The 19,231-nt window shown below is 43.2% G+C and overlaps 2 protein-coding genes across 3 annotated transcripts in view; one reads left to right on the top strand and one right to left on the bottom strand.

The window, feature by feature from the left end:
- Positions 1-237: 237 nt before the first annotated feature.
- Positions 238-6,915, bottom strand: LOC110977472 (uncharacterized). Its single transcript, XM_022231653.2, has 4 exons — positions 6,717-6,915; positions 4,042-4,132; positions 3,240-3,326; positions 238-2,311 (listed from the first exon to the last, which is right to left on the bottom strand). The coding sequence occupies exons 1-4, from the start codon at positions 6,813-6,815 to the stop codon at positions 2,094-2,096; spliced, it is 495 nt and encodes a 164-aa protein (XP_022087345.1). The 5' UTR covers positions 6,816-6,915; the 3' UTR covers positions 238-2,093.
- Positions 6,916-7,470: 555 nt separating this feature from the next.
- Positions 7,471-19,231, top strand: part of LOC110977450 (nuclear pore complex protein Nup155-like) — a 29,842-nt gene continuing 18,081 nt past the window's right edge. The window contains exons 1-12 of one of the 2 annotated variants that reach the window (XM_087143798.1): positions 7,471-7,658; positions 9,567-9,717; positions 13,414-13,551; positions 13,755-13,851; positions 14,688-14,851; positions 15,359-15,522; positions 16,053-16,152; positions 16,685-16,850; positions 17,519-17,616; positions 17,761-17,934; positions 18,309-18,409; positions 18,950-19,120. In XM_087143798.1, coding sequence (XP_086999924.1) covers positions 9,576-9,717; positions 13,414-13,551; positions 13,755-13,851; positions 14,688-14,851; positions 15,359-15,522; positions 16,053-16,152; positions 16,685-16,850; positions 17,519-17,616; positions 17,761-17,934; positions 18,309-18,409; positions 18,950-19,120 — 1,515 coding nt within the window. In that variant the 5' untranslated portion in view covers positions 7,471-7,658; positions 9,567-9,575. Of the gene's footprint in view, positions 7,659-9,532; positions 9,718-13,413; positions 13,552-13,754; positions 13,852-14,687; positions 14,852-15,358; positions 15,523-16,052; positions 16,153-16,684; positions 16,851-17,518; positions 17,617-17,760; positions 17,935-18,308; positions 18,410-18,949; positions 19,121-19,231 lie in introns of both variants that reach the window. The other variant, XM_022231605.2, reaches the window with a different exon arrangement.

The following is a 19,231-nucleotide window of genomic DNA, read 5'->3' as shown; positions in this document are numbered from 1 at the left end:
AGTGAAAGCGTAGGCTGTAATATCTAACTTTGAACGTGTCAAGTTGAATGCGTGAAACTTTAGTCGAAAACACTCGAAAAGAGATGTCTTCTATATTGCTATTACAGGGTTTTAATTTTTTGTCATTGTTTTATTGGGGGATTTGCGGGTTTGCGATTTTTTAGGAGGGGGGTTTGGATTATGAATATTGAATGATAGGTTTGGGGTGTTGGTTGTTGGGCGTTGGGTTTGGGGTTATGGGTGTGGGGTTTTCGGCTTGGGGTGTTAGATGTTGGGTTTAAGTTTTTTTGTGTGCTTTTGCTTTCAGGGGTATTGGTTTGAATGTTCGGTTTTGGTTATTGAGCTCTGGGTTTGGGCTTTTGCGCAATTAGGCAATTAGCTGCATACTGAAATTTCACACAGCTGCTTAGAAAGTGACTGTATAGCCACAATCATCGACCTGTGCGTAATTTCATGCCGCGGTCAAGCGATTCGGACTGGGTTCCTTGATAGCAATAGTTGAGCGTGCAGTGTACTGCAACTTTTTGATGACGCATCCCTCTAATAACTCTTTTGAAGACATTTCTCATTGTGTGTGAATGTAAAGGTCTTATTTGACCAGCAGAAATAAGTTTAAAAGTACATGGCAACAGGTTAGTACACTCTTATCATTCAAACAAGCAGAGCATTATCAAAACCATTTATTGAAAATGCACCCAAGATCTCGGCTTTTGAACATGAATTACGGAATACTAGTACATGTATGTGTTTCCATACCTGAAATGTTTCTTTCGCCAGTAAAGGAAAAATGCTGTGAAAAACTTCTCTCGTAGTGACAAAATTATAAGCTTGATCGAAACGTTTTCTGCTACAGAAAATAAATTCTCTATCTCTCCTAAATAATGTTATTTTTAATAAAACGTTCACGTTCTTCTCATAGTATGCACAATAGTAATGCTTGAAGGGTAGCCGTAACCAATTTGTTTTGACATAAACCTTCAAAAAGTATGCACCTTAAATGTTCTCAACTAACCTTATTTTCAACGGGCAGACACAACGGTCCTTTTCGATTGATGTGGGCATGCGCGAGCAGTTCTGAGCACGAGCTCAACTGCAAAAAAGGACCAGCGGTTAGTATGCCGCCACCATCCGTCTCAAAGTCTCCCACTAATGTCGTCCCAGGAAGAAAGCCTCAATTTTACATTGGTTTGTACACAAAAAAGTCAAGCATTTTGTAGACTGCGATAATTTTTTCTTCTTTGCTGATTCATTGTTGTTTATCTGCATAGCAATAAGTGAGCATCAATTAATCCTTTACTCAGATAGGCTTATGTCTTCAGTAAGTAATACCTGGGTTCACAATTTGCACATAGTACCTATGCACTGAAGTATGTCTTCCATATCGCAGTAACAACGCCCTCAGTTGTCCAGCAAAGCATGGTTAATTTTAAGTTTTTAAAAAAGGGCACTAGCACTGCATTTAACCCAACAGGAACGTGAGAGGCGTGGCCTAGTGGTTAGAGTTTGTAGCTTCTGATCATAGGGTCAGGGGTTCTAACCCAGCTGGTGGCAGCATGTTGTGATCTTGAGCAAGTCACTTTACCCCCATGTGACTCTTTCCACCCAGGAGTAAATGGGTACCTGTGAGGGCAGACACGGTTATGTCTATTCGTTTGCGCCGAAATGGCAGCACCGGACTCCCCAGGGAGCTGAGATGTTTTTTCAGATGAAGTGTGAGCCCAATGTGCAGGGATAATGATAATACAGCGCCTCGGAATAGTTTACTAGATAGATGGCACTTTACAAGTGTTTGTTATTATTTCTTTATTATTATTAACGTAAAGCGTTTTCTTACATCGGAGAAGAGTAAAAAGTGGTAGAAAACGTATGTCTAAGAAAAATTTATTGCATTATACTTTAACGAAGATGAAATTTGAGCAACTGGAGAAAGCAGCTTGATGCCAGATTTTCTTTCCCCAGAAAACGGTAAAAATTGATGAATATATCAATTTCATTTCTCAATATAGCTTAAATAAATGGCACATAATTCAATCTATCCTACATGAAAATCTGGTGCCAGCCATGACCTGATCGCGAAGCCTTATATTATCCGCCTAGGGCAGGCAAAACAGCAGTTGCTGGCCTTGTATTTTCTCGTCAGCAAGATGAGCGTCAAACGTGACCAAAGCTACGGGGCGAGGACAATCGCTCGGTACTGAAATGCCACTAAACATGTTCTCGGCGCACAACGTGTATCTCATTTTCATGCTGATGACCTTGCTCACTCGTCCCTCAATACTGTCGCACCATCGATACAGTTCGGACGGGTCCTCTGTGGATTAGAACGAGAGATGGGGGAGAGAGACATGGTGCATTATGTTCAACACATGTAAACAGAGAGTCACGTGACATGATCTCTTTGATCTGTCGTTTTCTACGGTAACAAAATACCCAGACGTCAGGAAATTTGACTGGCATGTATAAACCCCACGCGCAACCAAAAGAGTGCGCACCAAGCAACGGTGGCTCCTTGGATGGTAGACTGGTTCCCGTCTTGTACGTAGTCTCCAGACGTCTACAGACGTCCTCCGAATGTCGGGAGCGGTAGCTGGTTATGAATCTGGCAGAGTCGTGCCGGGGCGGCAATGCACAAATCAAGTAGGAGCAAGCGGTTAGTATATTGTGCTTTTTCTTCTTCGTTACGGAAAATAAGTTCACCACAAATTGCTCGTTTATCTAAAATTTAACACAATAACCACTGGTTTGAAATAAAATGCCGTAAAAATTTATCAATGATAATTTTTTAAAAATGAATTACACCACACTTTGATCAGCAGAGGCTTAGCAAGGAAAGGTACTTGTTTTGTGTTTTGTCTCCCCGCTGAAACGCATTTCATGTCAAGGTATTGCTATTTACCTGACAAGAAACTCGAATATTCGGCATCCAACTTGACAGGGCCAATCGCACACGTTAAACCACAGCTAGCTATCGGTCCCTATACAATACGGACGGGGGGGACCAGTCCCGTTGGTGGAACTGCACTTCGCCGGTTAACGAACGACTATGAAAAGCGTGCGCTGCGTTCGCGTCGCTGCCAACAAAACAGCCAGCATGGATCTGTTCAACTTGTGAGGGGGCCCTTCTGCTCGATCGTGCATGAGTATTGAGGGTGTAGCGACGCCTGTCCCCTCACGCGCAGCTTCAAAAAGGATGAGGATACACGAGTGAGATGAAATCAAACCGAAGCATCCAACCTCACCTTGACCAAAATTGAAGTTCCAGTCATTTGTTCCGTCTTCAATGCCACACTGGAAGGTGTAAGGATCCGCCTTATATTCGGCAACAGCTGTCGATTAATCCAGACAATTTTTAGACTCACATAAATAGACTACAAATAAGCAGTACTTCGTTGTCTAGAAAGAGGAACTTTCACAAGTGAGTCAAATAATGTCCCAACAAATGTGTGGCAATTCATCGAAGCAACTTTGGAGAAAGCATCCAACCCCATTTATCATAAATAAAATCAAGACAAGTGCAATTTCTTAATCCACATAATGCCTGTGTTATGATGACAAACCGAATTATAGCCTACGCATCAATAAGAGAAGTTTTTTCGATACATTCGAAACAAAGGAAAAACTGGAGAGTTTTGTGCCAGATCTGTTCAGATTTGTTTCCCCGTAAAATTCTCAAGTCCGTTACCTTGTCGATACATGACAGCATCCCTAAGGGCAAATTTTGCAATGGATGGTCAACGTGGCGCTCTAAAAATCATTTTCTCGATTCGCTACCGACGAACAGTTAAACAAGAGTTAAGACACATTTACCTGTGACTGCTACCACCCAACACTTATGGCAATAGCTCAAGTTAAAAAAATCACAACTCACGTAATATTCCATTCGCCCTGGAAAGACGAAAGATGGTCTGTACTCCGGTAAACAATTATTGTAACAGACGTTACTAAAATAAGATGAAATTGGATGCCTTAAGACCAACCAAGCGAAACTGGGAAGATACAAGATCTCACTGAGCAGAACTGGACAGAGACAAAATCACATACCCAAATAGGCTTTTCCATAATACTCTACTTTCTTGCAGTGCTGGCAAACAGTTCCGTATTCGTTGCATGTCATATTGTGGACAAAAAAGCCCTGTTGGAAACACAAATATAATGTTTCATACAAATGATAAATGTTTATCAAGACTTTTTTCCTGGTGTGACAGAGTAACTGTCGCATACCTTGACGTCAGACGTCGCTCGTTTCGTGAGTCTAATTCAGTGCAAATTGATATAAATGCGTTGTAATGAGGAAACTCAGAACCTTTAGAATCATACACCGGCAGCCTTGGTGTTATGGACGGCATGGCAAAATCCCAAGGGATGAGGGGATAAATATCCCCTCACTTTTTAAGCGGGGGTGGGCTATTGAATCACCCCCCTTCCCCAACTTTTTGTGGTTAGAAAAACTTAAGGCTGACTGTGAAGAATTTTCGGATCTGCTAACAACCAAAAGGTATTTAAAAGCACTCAAAAAGGGAATAATGAAAAGGCCATAATTTGGCCGTCTTAATGTAAGGTTTTACAAGTCTAGTGCAGAGACCCCAGTCTTAACTGAATATAACTTTATGTCAAAACGGACAGTTTATTTCTTCACTACGCAAGCTAGCCGCGTACGCCTCCACCCTTCCCCCATAAAAGTCGCCCCCAGTCCACCACCCACCCACTGGAAATTTGGAAAACAAAAGAAACAGTAATATCAGGAACTGACTAGGTTTTGTGCCCCGCGTAACATCCGTGGCAGCTGCCCCGTTCGGCCCCCTGCCACGAGAGCCCTGGTTACGCTCTAGGTGCCACAACTACGCCTGCGCAACTGAAGGCAGAATAAAATCCATAAAACTTGTATTTTTACACCACCTTATGTCATGCACAAAATGGACGCTTTGTATTTTTCGGCATACAAAATACGATGTACCTACGCGACTGAAGGTTGAGCAGTGTCCATAAAATGTTTATTTTTAGAAGCCACCATATGTCACAAAAGGCCCAAGGACGGCAAAGGAATACTCATAATTCCAATGATAGAATTTTGTTTATGAGCCATCTTCATGCTATACTCTGACACTGATAACAAATATTATTATTTGTTGCTGGCTGACAAGTTTGTGGACCTACAATTTGGAAGTCGATTTAAAATGAACCAATGACTTGTAGTGGCGTGTCCAGCGGGGGGCAACTCCCCCCCGCCCTGTTTTATCAAGAATACTTTATAGTTGAGAAATAAAGAAAGTAAGTATATTCATCAAATATTAACACCAAAACCCTAAGAAAACAACACCAGCAAATAAAAGCAAGGATGTCAGGACTGTAAGTAAGGCTTTTAAATTTTTTTGTTGAATGAGCCCAAAGCCACATTTGCTTTTTACTTCCCCCCCCACACACACACCCATGTATACACACCCAAAGGCGGGTACACCGCTGGTGACCGTGTAGGCAAAACTCGAAACCTTTGTCTTTAAGATCCGTAGTGGAATCTAGATATCTTTGAAACATTTCTGTACAGCCTATCACCTATAAGCTTTTTTACGACAATAGGCTTTCTAGCTTGATCTAACCTTAAGAGACCAGAGTTATTTTGGACAATCTCACAGATGGAAGAGTTGACTCCGCCCCCCGAATCCACCCTCCCCATTGCAAGATGTCGGCTGTCCCGTGCCCGATTTTGTCTAAACAGTGCGTTCATATAGAGACACTCTTCACTAGTACAAAATTGCTAAGTTTCCAATCTGAAGGATAGTTCTGTTGTTACGATAATTTGAAGTTCAGGTCACATTTAGCGCGGCAGTGGAAAAGTACACAGCTTTTTGGCTGACCTGTCTCGGAAAATGGGCGCTGCGTGAGGATGGTATATCCTCAATTTTCACAAAGGTGGTGTCAAAATGACCGCAAACAAATCCTGTAAGGCTTAGCTTGTGAGAAAAAGCCCTTCGATAATATTGGAAAGCATGTTGGTGGTCAGATTCCGCCCCTGCTCTTTTGGGGGTAACAAAAATTTATTTTGTGACCCAAGTTCGCTGGAGAGTTGATGCTACTTTGTACGAAAGTATTCTTTGCTTTAGGCTTAAATGTGGAATTAGATTCCGAAATTACATCAGCAGATTTTTTTTATTCTGTTTGAAGAGCCATTCACGAGCACAGTATAATAGTTTGTTACGCTAGCGATGATAATTTCATTGTGGTCAGTGCTTTGTTTGTTATATAATTCACCTAGCATAACCCAGTTTGTTCGCGGCGCCAGCCTTAATTTGAATCAATAATGTTGTAATGTTCCCACATGAATTAACAACGTGACACGAGTGCAACCACGTGCAAAGACTATTCACAACATCCTTTTTTCAAATGTAGACTGCAGTATGTTGTTTCAAACTTGCATATTCGGTTTAGTCCAATATTTAACTTTAGCACGCCTTCCAATTCACGAGAAAATGAACGAAGCGTGTACCCGTATCTCCTCACCAAATTTTTGAAATTGGCCTTGAAAGCACACTCAGATGATATTTTACCATTTAGGGAATTTGTTCTCTGCTTTTCCTGTCCGTTATTCTATTATTTCCAGGACATTCCTCTGAGCAGAGTAGAGTGACCTCTGCTTGGGCACCCCCATCACTTTCAAGTAAGCATTATTTTACCGGAATGACGAAATTCTGAAAAGAAGTGGAACCAACGAATGAACCTACCATATTTGCTATGGCTGGGTCCGAGTCACTGCCATCACCATCCCAGTTGCCTTCCGCAGCCCGCAAGAACAGCGCGAGAAGGAGCAGTGTCTTATGCATCTTTGTAAACAGTGTGTTGTTAAACGGTGCCAAAATTGAGGATGACAGAATAGCAGTGATGGCTAGGTTGTAATTTTTATACGCGGTTCCGTCACAGATCTCGCTCTGAGTCATTTATAAACAGATAGCATTTACCTCGGACAATTTGAACTTTTTTTGATCGGACAAAACACGTGGTCTCTCAATAAACAGCCGTGTTTAGAAACCAGAGCGATTTTTACAAGGATACCTACCGCGCTGAGACTGTGAACGAAGCAAAGTGATTGGAACATGTTCTCAGAGAAACGGAGTGCATTTTTTTAATGGGAAAAAAATTTCATGTTATTAACAAAAAACAATTCTCTCACATTTCGGTTGCATTCCCCAAAACCGAATGAAATCTTGTGGACCGAACATCTTTTACGGCTCGAATGAAAATTTTACAATCCTAACACGTTTTCAAGATTCGAATGAAATTTTCCCCAACAGCTGCAGGTTTTGATCCAAAATTTTGTTGTTCCTTCAACGTATAATTCCGTTGTTTGACGACAATGTTTTTCCTTCATGTCCCTTTAAAACCACCGTAACGCGGGCAGCGAATGTACTACCTTATTGCCCGGCCAGATATCTATAGAGGGCGCCATACTCATGAGTCGTCATCCTGCACTGCACGTTTTACACACCGCGCTTCGCGCTCATTGCGGTGTGCCGCGAGTTACGCGAGAATATAAGAATGGCGGCATTCATGTCATGGAGTGTCGTGCTTCGTTTTGTATCGGTACTTGCTAGGCCTACCTAGTGTGCAAACGCAGTGATTGACCAAGTTCAGGTTGACAATCTTGATGAAGAATCGCACAGAGCAAGGTATATTGACGTTGTGATGTAAAGTAAATGATTTATGAAACGTAAATGATCGGTGAGTGAACCATGGCGGAAGCCTTCCTCCATCATAATCCATGGTCACGGTGAACCAGTGTCATCATGTCAATGTGATTAGGCCTAAGAGTAGGACCTACATGTACATGTAGGCCCTTTGCCAAGCCTGGCCATTCTTGCGGTCGGAGGTTGTTCCATTATGTCCACAGTACCGGTAAATGGAACAACCTCCATGACCTCGGACCGCGATTTAGGCCCTATCATTGCCTATTGCACTCGCGGCGGGGCAAAGCCATGAAAGGGGCAACTCTCCGTTCACTTTGTACAAGGATTTGCATGTTTTCCTCCTTTTTTGCTGCATTATGATGAAAATAGCTGAACCCTGTTTGGAGCTGTGTGGGAGATATTCACAGCGCATAATGCCCCCAGAACTGTGGGGTCCACCCTGCTCCCGTTAATGGGAGCGGGGCAGATGTTGGACCCCACAGTTATGGGTAAGTGCATAAATAGTGAAAATTCGGGCATGCCATAGCCTATTGATGTAAAGATTATGAACTTGATGAAGGTTAGGAGTGTAATCAATAATTCAGATTTTCCCCAGACTGCAACGCTATTTTTTCCCTTTGAGTTTGGAGTGTGAAATATGGAATAGCCGCCAATTGACCAATCAGAGAGATTGAGAAGAATTGAGACTCAGTGAGTGACATCCAAACCGCGAGAATTCTGTCCACCGCACATGCTCACGCCACAATGTCTGCCCGCATACTGGTATAACTGCTGAAAATGAAACGGCTGCCAAAAATTTATTCATTATTTCAAAACGTTCATTTTTCAAGAAAAATCATTATCTTTTCTGTTGGAAATGGCAAAAAATGGCAGCACAGTAATCAAGAGTTCACAAAATCAACCAAAAACGTCACACACTTAAATAAAAATTTATCACAGCATGATGCAAGATGGACTGAGAGCTAGTCAGTGCTTGTCCAAGCACTGTTTAATCAGTGTATGGTACACCGACTTGTCCAAATAATGGATAATGAATGGATTTCACAAGTTTTGGGACAGAATTCCGGGATGTTCATTCTCTTGGCCCAGCGAAAGGTGAGTGATCATTTACAGGCCTATGCAATAAAGCAGTCATCTGGTGATCTGGTCATGATCACGAATAGCGACAGCGCAATGCGTACAATGATAAAGCTGGACATGCTGGATTACGCGGATCTATCACCCTGACCTCCTGATCTGTAGCTGGCCTCCTGATCAGTTTGAACATTAAAATAGTAGCTTGCCCTGCCCAATCACTTGCGCACATTTGCCGTCTTGTACTTAAAACCAATGCATTGTGTAATGAAAAGCATTACGTTCTGTCTGCAGACACCTTGACACCGTAGACTCCGTGCACAAGGTCTTGGATGGTAGCAGGACACTGAACTCTTTCTTTAACCCTAACTCCCCGGAGTGATTTACTAGGAACCATACCCATTCACACAAATTCCAACACCATATGGTAAACTGTGCGCAAAAACTGTTGAACTCTGTTTATTTTGGGTATGCCTGAACCCATGTTAAAGCACAAGCAGTTTAGGGGTACAGTACCCAGTGCCACAAATTCACACACTTTACTGGTGTTCAATTCTGTGTGGTTAGGGAAGGTTAGGGTTAAAGCACAAGCAGTTTAGGGGTACAGTACCCAGTGCCACAAATTTACACACTTTACTGACGTTCAATTCTGTGTGGTTAGGGAAGGTTAAGGTTAAAAAATAAAAGATTGTCCAAGTGATTTTGGTGTTCAGTGTTGCTGGTTTGTGGACAATTGACTCAACAGTTCTTTCTGTTTGTCTCTTTTCTTTTATTTCCTCCAGACTTTTTGTAGTGTTTTTTTCCTCTCTCTTGAAGTGGTAAGCTATGGCCCGGCCGTTAAACATCGCTCCCGTGCTGACAACAGCCAAGGAGGCATTATGTATCGCTGGCCAGCATGTAGACACATTCGTGTCTCAGGATAAAGGCTATCCTGAATTGGCGCAGCTACTCAATGCAACGTCATCCTGTGAGCATCAATATTTTCTTCTCATTTAAACATAAATGCATATAGCATGACGGATGTAATATCAAAGTGAGTTTTTAAGATATTGCATTTGAATCACTTTGGAATTTTTAGAAAAAATCCTGGTGAATGCTGTTATTGTTCAAATGTTGTCTAGTGATCTGTGTTTTAACCCTTGCTCTATGAGTGCAATTTACTGCCAGTCAGTAGTACCTGCCAATGCACTGCAGCTGGAGTGCATTGGAGGATTCTTAGCATTACCAGTGGAGTGATTTTCAAACTCCCAGTGGAGTGCATTGGAGGATAACCTTGTTGTCCCATGAATGCCAACGACTGGAGTGCCAGGGAGGACAATTGGGTTCTCTAGTAAAGTGGTTCACTTACTTTCGAGACACCCTTGGCACTGTCAGTTCACAGTGAACTATGAAAAGTGACGAATGAAAGAAAGCCCTGGATTTTTTTACTGGGCACTAGGAGGGGAAAATAGTCTGTTTTTATTATTAGTGACATTTTATGATGTAAAATGTTACTTAGCATAACACTTGAGTTGGAATTAGCATGACACTATAATATAGCATGAAATTGCTTAGAATTACATAATATCAATGTTGGTAAGGCTATATAAGACCTGCAAAAACAGGTTTTTTCAGAGTACATCCCCTTTCCATAAAGTTGAGAGTCCCGAAATTGCCGACATGAGTCAACGGGATGTGTGGAACCTCCAGTCAAGTTTGAGAGGTCAGGAGCGAGACCTGTTTGAGAGCCTTGCTGTCAAAATGAGTGAAGGAAGGTATGTGCACATTCTACATACCGATGCTTGGCCTTTTTTCCTAGTTATAAATGTATGCTTTTTCTTTCAGTTGACTACTACATATCGGTGATTTCCCTCTGTTTCATTTATACATGTAACACATACATGTACATGCAAAGAATAAAATCTACTCTACCATTTTTCTTTGCAGAAAGAGGAAGAGACATGAGAAAGAAACATGTCAGAAAAAATGCAGTTTGGATAACGAGCAAAACAGCTCCCAGCCAGGACCATCGCTGGCTCCAGCTGATACGATAACAGTGATGGAGTGCAAGGTTATAAGTGGTGGTGCTACCCATGGTAGTAAGGGTGGAGGAAATTTTGACCATGAATATTATGAGACAGAAGAGGAGGCGGGGATGGCTGAAGATGGATCTGGAGAGGAGGAGGAAGATGAGGAGGAAGATGAGGAGGAAGATGAGGAGGAAGATGAGGAGGAAGATGACGAGGAGGAAGATGATGAGGAGGAAGATGACGAGGAGGAAGAGGATGAAGATGATTTGTCTCAGCCAATCCCGGGCCCAACCCAACCTAAGAAGCGAAAGACGAAAACCCTAGAGCCTTTGTCCGACAATGACCAGAGAAAACCAAGACATGGGGACCATGTCTATCCAAGAGACCGCCATGGCTGGACAAGAAGTTTGAAAAAAGTACACATCCATAAATTCAGAGGGAAGAAACCTTATGGTCCTCAGCAGGTTCGCCCAGACAATGATGACCCATTGGAATATTTCTTGTCGTACTTTCCTCTATTCCTCTTCAGGAAGATTTCAAAGTACACAAACATAACTGGCCAACCTAAACCAAACTTCACCAAACCGACAACTCCAGCTGAAATCCGAGCTTGGTTTGGCATTAGAATGTTGCAAGGGGTCCACGGCAACAAAAATGCAGAGGATGACTGGTCAACGCATCCAGGACTACGCAACAATCTCATCTCCTCGACAATGACAATGGCTCGTTTTAACCAGCTCTCTGAATCCTTGGCATGTTCAAATCCACAGCGTGGACCAGCAAGAATCAAGAGGAAGGCAGATCGGTATATGTGGCGAAAGCGTCACCCTCTCTATCCTCTTCAGATTGTGTGGGATAAGGTTGCCAAGCGATGTAGTAAGAACTACAACGTTCACCGGGATCTGGCACTGGATGAGGCCATGGTCAAATACAAGGGAAACAAATCCAATGTACGGAAGTTTTTCATGCCCCTGAAGCCAACCAAAGTAGGCTTCAAAATCTTTGCCGTGTGTGAGTCCAACTCTGGCTACACTCACCACTTTCATGTCCATACTGAAAAGGGACTGAAAATGAAAGATCTAAGTCTCCAGATGATAGAGCCATATTTCGGCAGGTACCACCGGTTCTATTGTGACAAAATCTACACATCAGCTGCTCTTGCAGAGGCACTTCTCGAGGAGAAAACCTACATATGTGGAGCAGTGAAGCGATCATCAGTTGGCCTACCAACTGATTTCAGCACTTCTGCTAAGATCAATCCTGCCATGCACAAACACATGACAGGCATGAAGAAAACGCCACGAGGGACGATGTACGTCCGCCAGAAAGGCCAGATGACAGCGGTACTATGGCGAGACACTAAGGTTGTCTCGCTATTATCCACCTGCCACCAGGGGTATCGTGATCAGGCAACAGATTTTGTCTCAAGAAAAGTGATGCAACAAGAACAGAAGAAGGCACAGAAGATAGATGTACCAGCCCCGCCTCAGGCGATTGCGTACACAAAGTTCATGGGCGGAGTGGACAGGGCAGACCAGCTCCGTTCCTACCACACATGCAGCAGACAGTCAATGTCATGGTGGAAGAAGTTGCTCTACTACCTGATTGACGTTTCACGCGTCAATGCCTACATATGCTATAAGCATCATCGCGAGGCAGAAGACAGCCCGTTGATGAGCACCAGAATGTTCACTGTCAACATTGCAACCTCCCTCATTGCGGGATTTGCAGAAGGAGCACCGGCCTACCAGCCAAAACTCCAGCCGGTTCCTATCTACAATGGACCAAACCACCAGTGTGTCAGAATGCCAGGGAAGTTCCCCAAAATGTGCATCCAGTGCAAACTTACAAACAAGAAGACAGCCAAGGGAAGGAGTGTTGTCACGCGAACTGGTTGCACAAGCTGCAACATACATCTTTGCAAGGCAGAATGCTTCCTGATGTTTCACGCAGCCAAAGGTGTTCCATGTTAAGCATAAGAAATGTTGCCACAGATAACAGTCAATTCAGCAAAAATAAAAGGCATGTAAAGCAATAGAAAAGTAGTGTTTTTCCTAATCAGAAAGAAAAAGCATACATTTAAATAGGAACAGAGGAAACCAATTCCTGATAAAAAAAAGAAAAGGTACTTTCATTTGGGGCAATGATTGTAAGACTGAGCCCTGAAACAAACAAAATAAATATGCATTTTCCAATCTCTTACTGGTCCCACCAGTAATAAAAAAGTACAGAGTAAATAAAAAAGTACAGAGTAGTAGTCTTTACTTTGACAGCCCCCAGCAAGTCAGTTTTTCCAAGCACTTAGTATTTTACTGCACAGCCCAATAGAAGTACACTCCAGTGCACTCCAGAGGATTGTGGCATGTAGCTTTGCTGATCAATGTAATACACTAGGCGTTTACAGCTGGACCAAGTTGACCTCCAGTTTACTTTGCAATTCCTTGAAGTGTACACAGTTTCTCCCTTAAAGTGGTGTGGCCGTTGGTGGAGGGCCTTGTAATAGACATAGCCACTTTTTTAAAGGGGAATATTGCAGTGCATTGGAGTGTCAACAAGAGCAAGGGTTAATCACTTGGAGAAAACTCTTGCATCATTTCATTGGGAAGACTTGGTCTCTGACTCGTGTTATTCTGGTGCATGGGATTGGGTTGCAGCTCATGCTAGTTTGAGTGGGATCAGCGACGTGGATTATCCAGCCTTATCCTCAGCGGCCGTGGGATTGGCCGATCTGCCGCAACTGAGCCCAGCCAAGAGGGTGCCCTTACCTCCAGAACTGGTGGAGCAGTTTGGACGTATCCTTTTTGAGTGTGTTGGAAGTCACCACACTTTTTTCCGAAGGTTGAATTGTATAAACCCTTTAATCTACTAGATTTTGTAGGACAAGTTGTGTTTGCCAAGGACTTGCTACTGAGTTCTGCTCAGTGGTGGATTTTCTAGGGAGTCCAGATTAATCCACCAGGTTTGGAAACTTTTTCCTTGATGCACTCTGACCCAGATATGCAGTGTAACTGCATGATGGGAGTGTTTCCTCAAATAAGTCGGGCGTGGCTGTCCGTCGACAGTGACATCTTCGTCTGGAACTATGAAGACGGGTAGGTGTGGCAATTATGGTCCAGTCAACCACAAATCCATTACCAGCCAGGCAGAAAACACAAGTCTGGTCGCCTCAGTGTGTAAAGTTACAGTCGGACATTGCCCCTCTTTCCTACCAATTTTGTTATTTATCTGACCAAAGCAGATGGGAATCAGACAAAATGTCCAAAGGAAATGTTAAGCGATGAGTCCTTAAGAGCAAGAGCCTGTTGGTGTTTTTATTCCACTTTTTGTGTTTATCACATCTGAATCGCGAAAGGGTGTTCTCGTTGGATGTTGGTATGTCCGATCAAAAGCCGATAATGACAGAACAAAGTAGATTGTGTTAGCACGTTCTGTCTGACAGTTTTTATAGCTAATATCACTCATTTCAATGAGCTTGTCACCTTTTGGTATTGCTTGGAGTGCTGAATTGAGACAGGATGGCCCAAGTGAGTGGCTTGCTAGGCCTAGATTTCAACTCGGAGGGATGGAAGGTTGACAAATATTTTGATCCAACAGGAAAGAGACTGAACTGAACTGAACTCTCCTTCACACACACAAAATTACAATCCATGCCGGGGAAAAGTTCAAATTTTTTTGTGTTTGCCCATTGGGATAGCGGCAGTAGATACAGACTCCGGTTCTTGAAACGAAGGATCGCAGTTTGTTTACCAAGATACGGCGTTTAACTAATTTCAGACCCATAGTATTCCATTTATTTCCATGCATTTAAATCACAATTACAATTACAATTTGGTTAATGGTCCGTGTCATTCATCAAATCATGTGATCGCTGTTCCTCATTTGTCTGATTGAGGCAAACTTTTCCAATTTTTTTTTTTGTCTTGAAAAGGGGTGACCTTGCCTACTTTGACGGACTGAGCGAAACCATACTGTGCGCCGGCCTGGTTCAGCCCAAGCCCAACATCTTCCGCAGTCACATCCGTTTCTTGCTCTGCCTGGCGACTCCCGTGGAGATTGTCCTGTTGGGCGTCAGCTTCACTCAGCCCCACGAAGGTACACCATGCTCATGCCTGCAAGCACTCAAAGCTTATGTAAACTTTTTTCATGGTTCGGCCATATTGAAATTGAAAGCAAGGTTTACTTTTTTTTTTGAAAGTTGAGAATAGAAATGAAAGCAAGGGAATAAAATTTTACACCATGACATGGTTCCAAGTTGTCAACCAGTTGATCCAAACCATCCATGATATTGGTCAAACTATGGTTAACCGTAGTCATTGCTCAAACTTGCCCGATATAATGGCCACAGACCAGATTGATAGACGTCTGGCAGATTTGGAAAGGTATTCCTTAAAAGCTGTGAGCAGCAAAGGAGAAGTTAATGTAGGACTTCTAGCTTCTCATGAAATCTCAATTCAGGCTCCTTGCAATAGAGGATGCACGAGTGTCGGCACAGCTATAGCTCCTGCTAATCGTTGCTACCTTTCTCTGTGAACTGGACCAGCTGGTGTCCATTTTTAAATAGCCGACATTGTCTTGGAATGTTCCATTTTTGTCCTGCAGATGTGGGCCAGAACGATTACAGTCGGTGCGAAATGCACCTGTTGCCAGATCCCCTGTTCTCCATCCAGACGGACAACACCTACATGCTGAGTGTCAAGTCAACGCCAGACGGCCGCATCTTCCTGGCCGGCAAGGACGGCTGCCTCTACGAGATTGTGTATCAGGTAAATTCACTTCTTGAAGTCAAACTGGCACTCCAGTTTGGTCAACTTCATTTCTGGTCAGCTATTTTGTTGACAATTAAGGGTTCATTTCATACCATCAAGGAGAAAACAAGGCCCAATATGTGGTACTCAAGCCCCAGTGTATGCGATCTCATGGGTCTAATCCGTCAGCTCGACACAGACAGTCGGAAAAGTCAAACATGATCCATCTCTGCTGACTTTCTGCACCTATGTTTGCACTAGTTGTAATCAAGCATTTCTGTATGATTGCATAGCACCAGGGCATTTTGGCTCTGCTGTTGACATCACTTTACGTCGATGCGGAAATTTGTCTTAAGATAGGCACCGTCTCCGTCAAACCTACTCAGCTCTAGCATCATATTCATCAAGTCATCCCATCCCAGGACTGTATCAGTCCAGGGATCCATCCATAGTCAAACTGTGTATGTGGAGTCACTCGGCTTGGACTCTCCACCGCAGCTTCACAAGCAGTTAAACTCCCGTTGATGTGTCCTGTGTGTATTCACTAGGCCCAAGATGGTTGGTTCAGCCGCAAGTGTCGGAAGGTCAACCATTCCAGTAGCTCGCTGTCGTTTCTTGTGCCTTCGTTTCTGACCTTCTCAGAAGAGGGTGAGTTTAATCATCCGGTCACCAGTGCTTGCATTTTTATTTGAATGAGCTTGTTTTAGGGGGAAAAAGGCACCCAAGGCAGCTCATAGGAGTCAGAGAGTTTCTTTTTGTTTTGGCTGAGAATTTTGACTTGCAAATAATGTAAGCTGTAGCAGCAAACTTCTAATTTACAGCCAAATGTTATGTCATTTGAACAGTATTTGTACTTGATATTTTTCAACAATCTGGAGCGTAAGTCCTACCACAGTAGGCCACATGCATTGGCGAAGTTTAACCCACAGTCTGCCTCCTCAGACTTCTAGGGCTTTGTGTGTACTTACAAAACAGAGAATTATGTGTTTGACGTCAGCCAGAGGTGAGTGGAAGTGCGCTTGACGTTTCAACCAATCAGCCTTGCCAGTCTATAGAGATAACTAAATTTTCTAAATGACCTCTGATGCAAAGTGGTCTCAAGTTGAATGCCGAATGCCTCGTCTAACACTGCCAGCCATGCTGGGTCTCTTACGGACTGTAGTTTGTTCATCATTATCAGACCCAGTGGCGGAGATTTCCATCGACGACAGCCGCCACATCTTGTACACCCGCTCTGAGAAGGGTACCATACAGGTCTACGACATGGGCTCAGATGGCTGCAGCATGCGCCGAGTCACAGCCTTGTCCCATTACTCCATGATGAAGCATGCCATGTACTACGCCAGGTGAGCGTCGACCAGACAGGTTCCAACCGTTTCTGGGATTGCCAGGGGGTTGCAATAAGGCTGAGTTAGTTTGAATAATTAAATATTTAATTATTTGACTTTCCACTGATCAAATGTTCATATAGTCAGCCATCTGAAATATGCATTTTTTTACAAAAAGTGAAGGAGACAACTTTGAAGGAATAGTCGGTTTTGTGGCCTTATGGTCGGACTTGAGCATTCAGCTCCCTTAACGTTTACTGATTACACTTTGAAAAATGCTTTTAGAATGCAATTTTTGTATCCAAATATCAAAATTTTTCTCTTTTTTACTTAATTAATTTCTACCTCGAAATAGTCAATTTCGACAATCAATCGAATATCGGTATATTTGAATAATTAGCACAGCTTTGCATTACAATAGGATATCTGTCTTTGCTCCAATTCCAAGTCTCATTTTTGTTATTTTTATTAAGTGTGTTTTGAAGTCAACGTGTCTCAGTATAAAGTAACAGTTTTCTATTATTTCGATTTTTGTTCTGTAGAATTCTACAGAGTTCTTCATTTTTTTTTCAAATTACCACCTGCCAGCTGGCATTTGTGGAGTTGTTTCTGGAGAGTAGTGTATTCACAAACTGCACGTGTAGCATTCCATTTGAATCCTTGGTCGGCTTTGCCATGTGATACAGGACCATCGATCGTTCCAATTTCAAGCACATCGTCCACATCGCGGCCATTCCTAGCACAGAGTCCAGCAGATTGCATCTGGTCGCCGTCACACAGACAGGTACGACATCTATTCTCCGTCGTGGTGTTTCCTAAGTCACGGTTGCATCCCAAAAGATATTGCACAGTTACATCCAAGTAGACATTGCACAGTTGTGTCCAAAAAGATAGTTTATTGCATGGTTATGTCCAACTTTTCATGCAGGCGTACGACTGTACTTCACCACTATCCCCTACCAAGGGGGTTGGATAGCAGGTGTTGGAGCCAGAGACAGACCAGTATCTCTCACCTTAGTGCATATCAGACTCCCTCCGGGCTTCACCGCTAACTCTGCACAGCACCGACCCACCAATGTGCATGCTGCCCTCTACAGTCAAGGTATACCCTTATTCATGGGGATTTGGAATCTAACCCCACACCCTTCTTTGTACATTTTTCAAAGAGATTGATCGTTGGACAGCCAAGATCTTGGAAAAGTCAAACGAAACCTTGCTCTTCTGGAGTTAAGACAATTCATTGGAGTGATTTGTAGGAAGTAGCAAGTACTTAAGTCTGCCTTTCTTGCTATCTGTTCTAATTTTTCTCAATCATAATCAATTAATAAACCCGGAGAGCATGCTAAGTATTTCTGTGAATCATGCAGACCGTGAGAGATGAAATAAGATAAGGTTTTAAGTGCCCAGTATTGCATGGACTAAAGGCATATAACTTTGTCAGTGGTAACTGTTTTGTCGATGATGTCCCCCCGCCAGGTGCATTGCTGTTGTGCGCCTCACAGGGTGAGGACAGTGACCTGCTGTGGTGTCTCAATCCAGACTCATTCCCTTTCCAGCGCTCCCTCATGGAAACACAGGTATGTGGTGGCAAGCAGTCTCGGGTCACACTTTGTTGCGATTTGAAATTTTAAAAATTGATGTCAATCGTCTTAACTTGTCTTGGGGGGGCTTCAAATGCTTCCAATATGGCACAAGGCACATTTTAAAGGAAGAGGTGAAATGTATGCTAGACAGGATGATAATTAAATTGAAAGACGATGCTGTAAATTGTACATCATACAAATGCAACTTGCAGACGAAATCTCAGAAATTTTATCTTTCAAGCCTGCAAAGAAAGCCTCCCCCCACAGTTTCCTGACAGAACAAGACTTTCTTTCCCATTCTTTCTTTTATATTAAACTCTGTCATAAACTAAGCACAGGCACTTGCCACGGGACAGAACTGAACAAAGGACTGAACGCCAAGGACAGGAAAAATCCTTGTTCCGTGTTGGTATGGGTCCTTTACGGTTAAGTCAAACCAGCTTACCCAAACCATTCCCTCCTGAGTTGGTGACACATCTCACATGCATATGTACGTGTACAAGCAATGTCACTGGTTGTCACTGTCCTCTATAGGTGACCCACATGATTGACAGCAGGACGTGGGTGATTGAGGAGGTCCCAGCGATCCCTATCCTGACCCCTAGGGTGGATCCGACCTCGGACAAGCCCCGAGTGCCCGACCCTCCAAGCGTGGTCACCCAGCATACCGTCATGTCACCGGCGTACGTGCTGCTCAGCTCAAAGGTAAAGACCAGGTCCCTCGTCGAGCCTGCCGGGGAGTCTAGTCACAAGTCCAAGCATGAGACCAGTCAAAGGCAACAGGTCCAACACTGACCGAGGAATGCTTTTGTCACA

The sequence above is a fragment of the Acanthaster planci genome, linkage group LG12 (assembly GCF_054643075.1).
Source record: "Acanthaster planci isolate LZ-2023a linkage group LG12, COTS_SCS, whole genome shotgun sequence".
NCBI lineage: Eukaryota > Metazoa > Echinodermata > Asteroidea > Valvatida > Acanthasteridae > Acanthaster > Acanthaster planci.
This window is presented reverse-complemented; position numbering and strand designations above follow the sequence as displayed.

Bases quoted from the DNA above. Each gene is read 5' to 3' on its own strand.
- LOC110977472 (XM_022231653.2), bottom strand. From the start codon at position 6,815: ATGCATAAGACACTGCTCCTTCTCGCGCTGTTCTTGCGGGCTGCGGAA. The intron at 3,327-4,041 runs GTATGTGATTTT...ATTAATCGACAG, and splicing joins TTATGGAAAAGCCTATTTGG to CTGTTGCCGAATATAAGGCG. The intron at 2,312-3,239 runs GTGAGGTTGGAT...TCTAATCCACAG, and splicing joins GAACTTCAATTTTGGTCAAG to AGGACCCGTCCGAACTGTAT.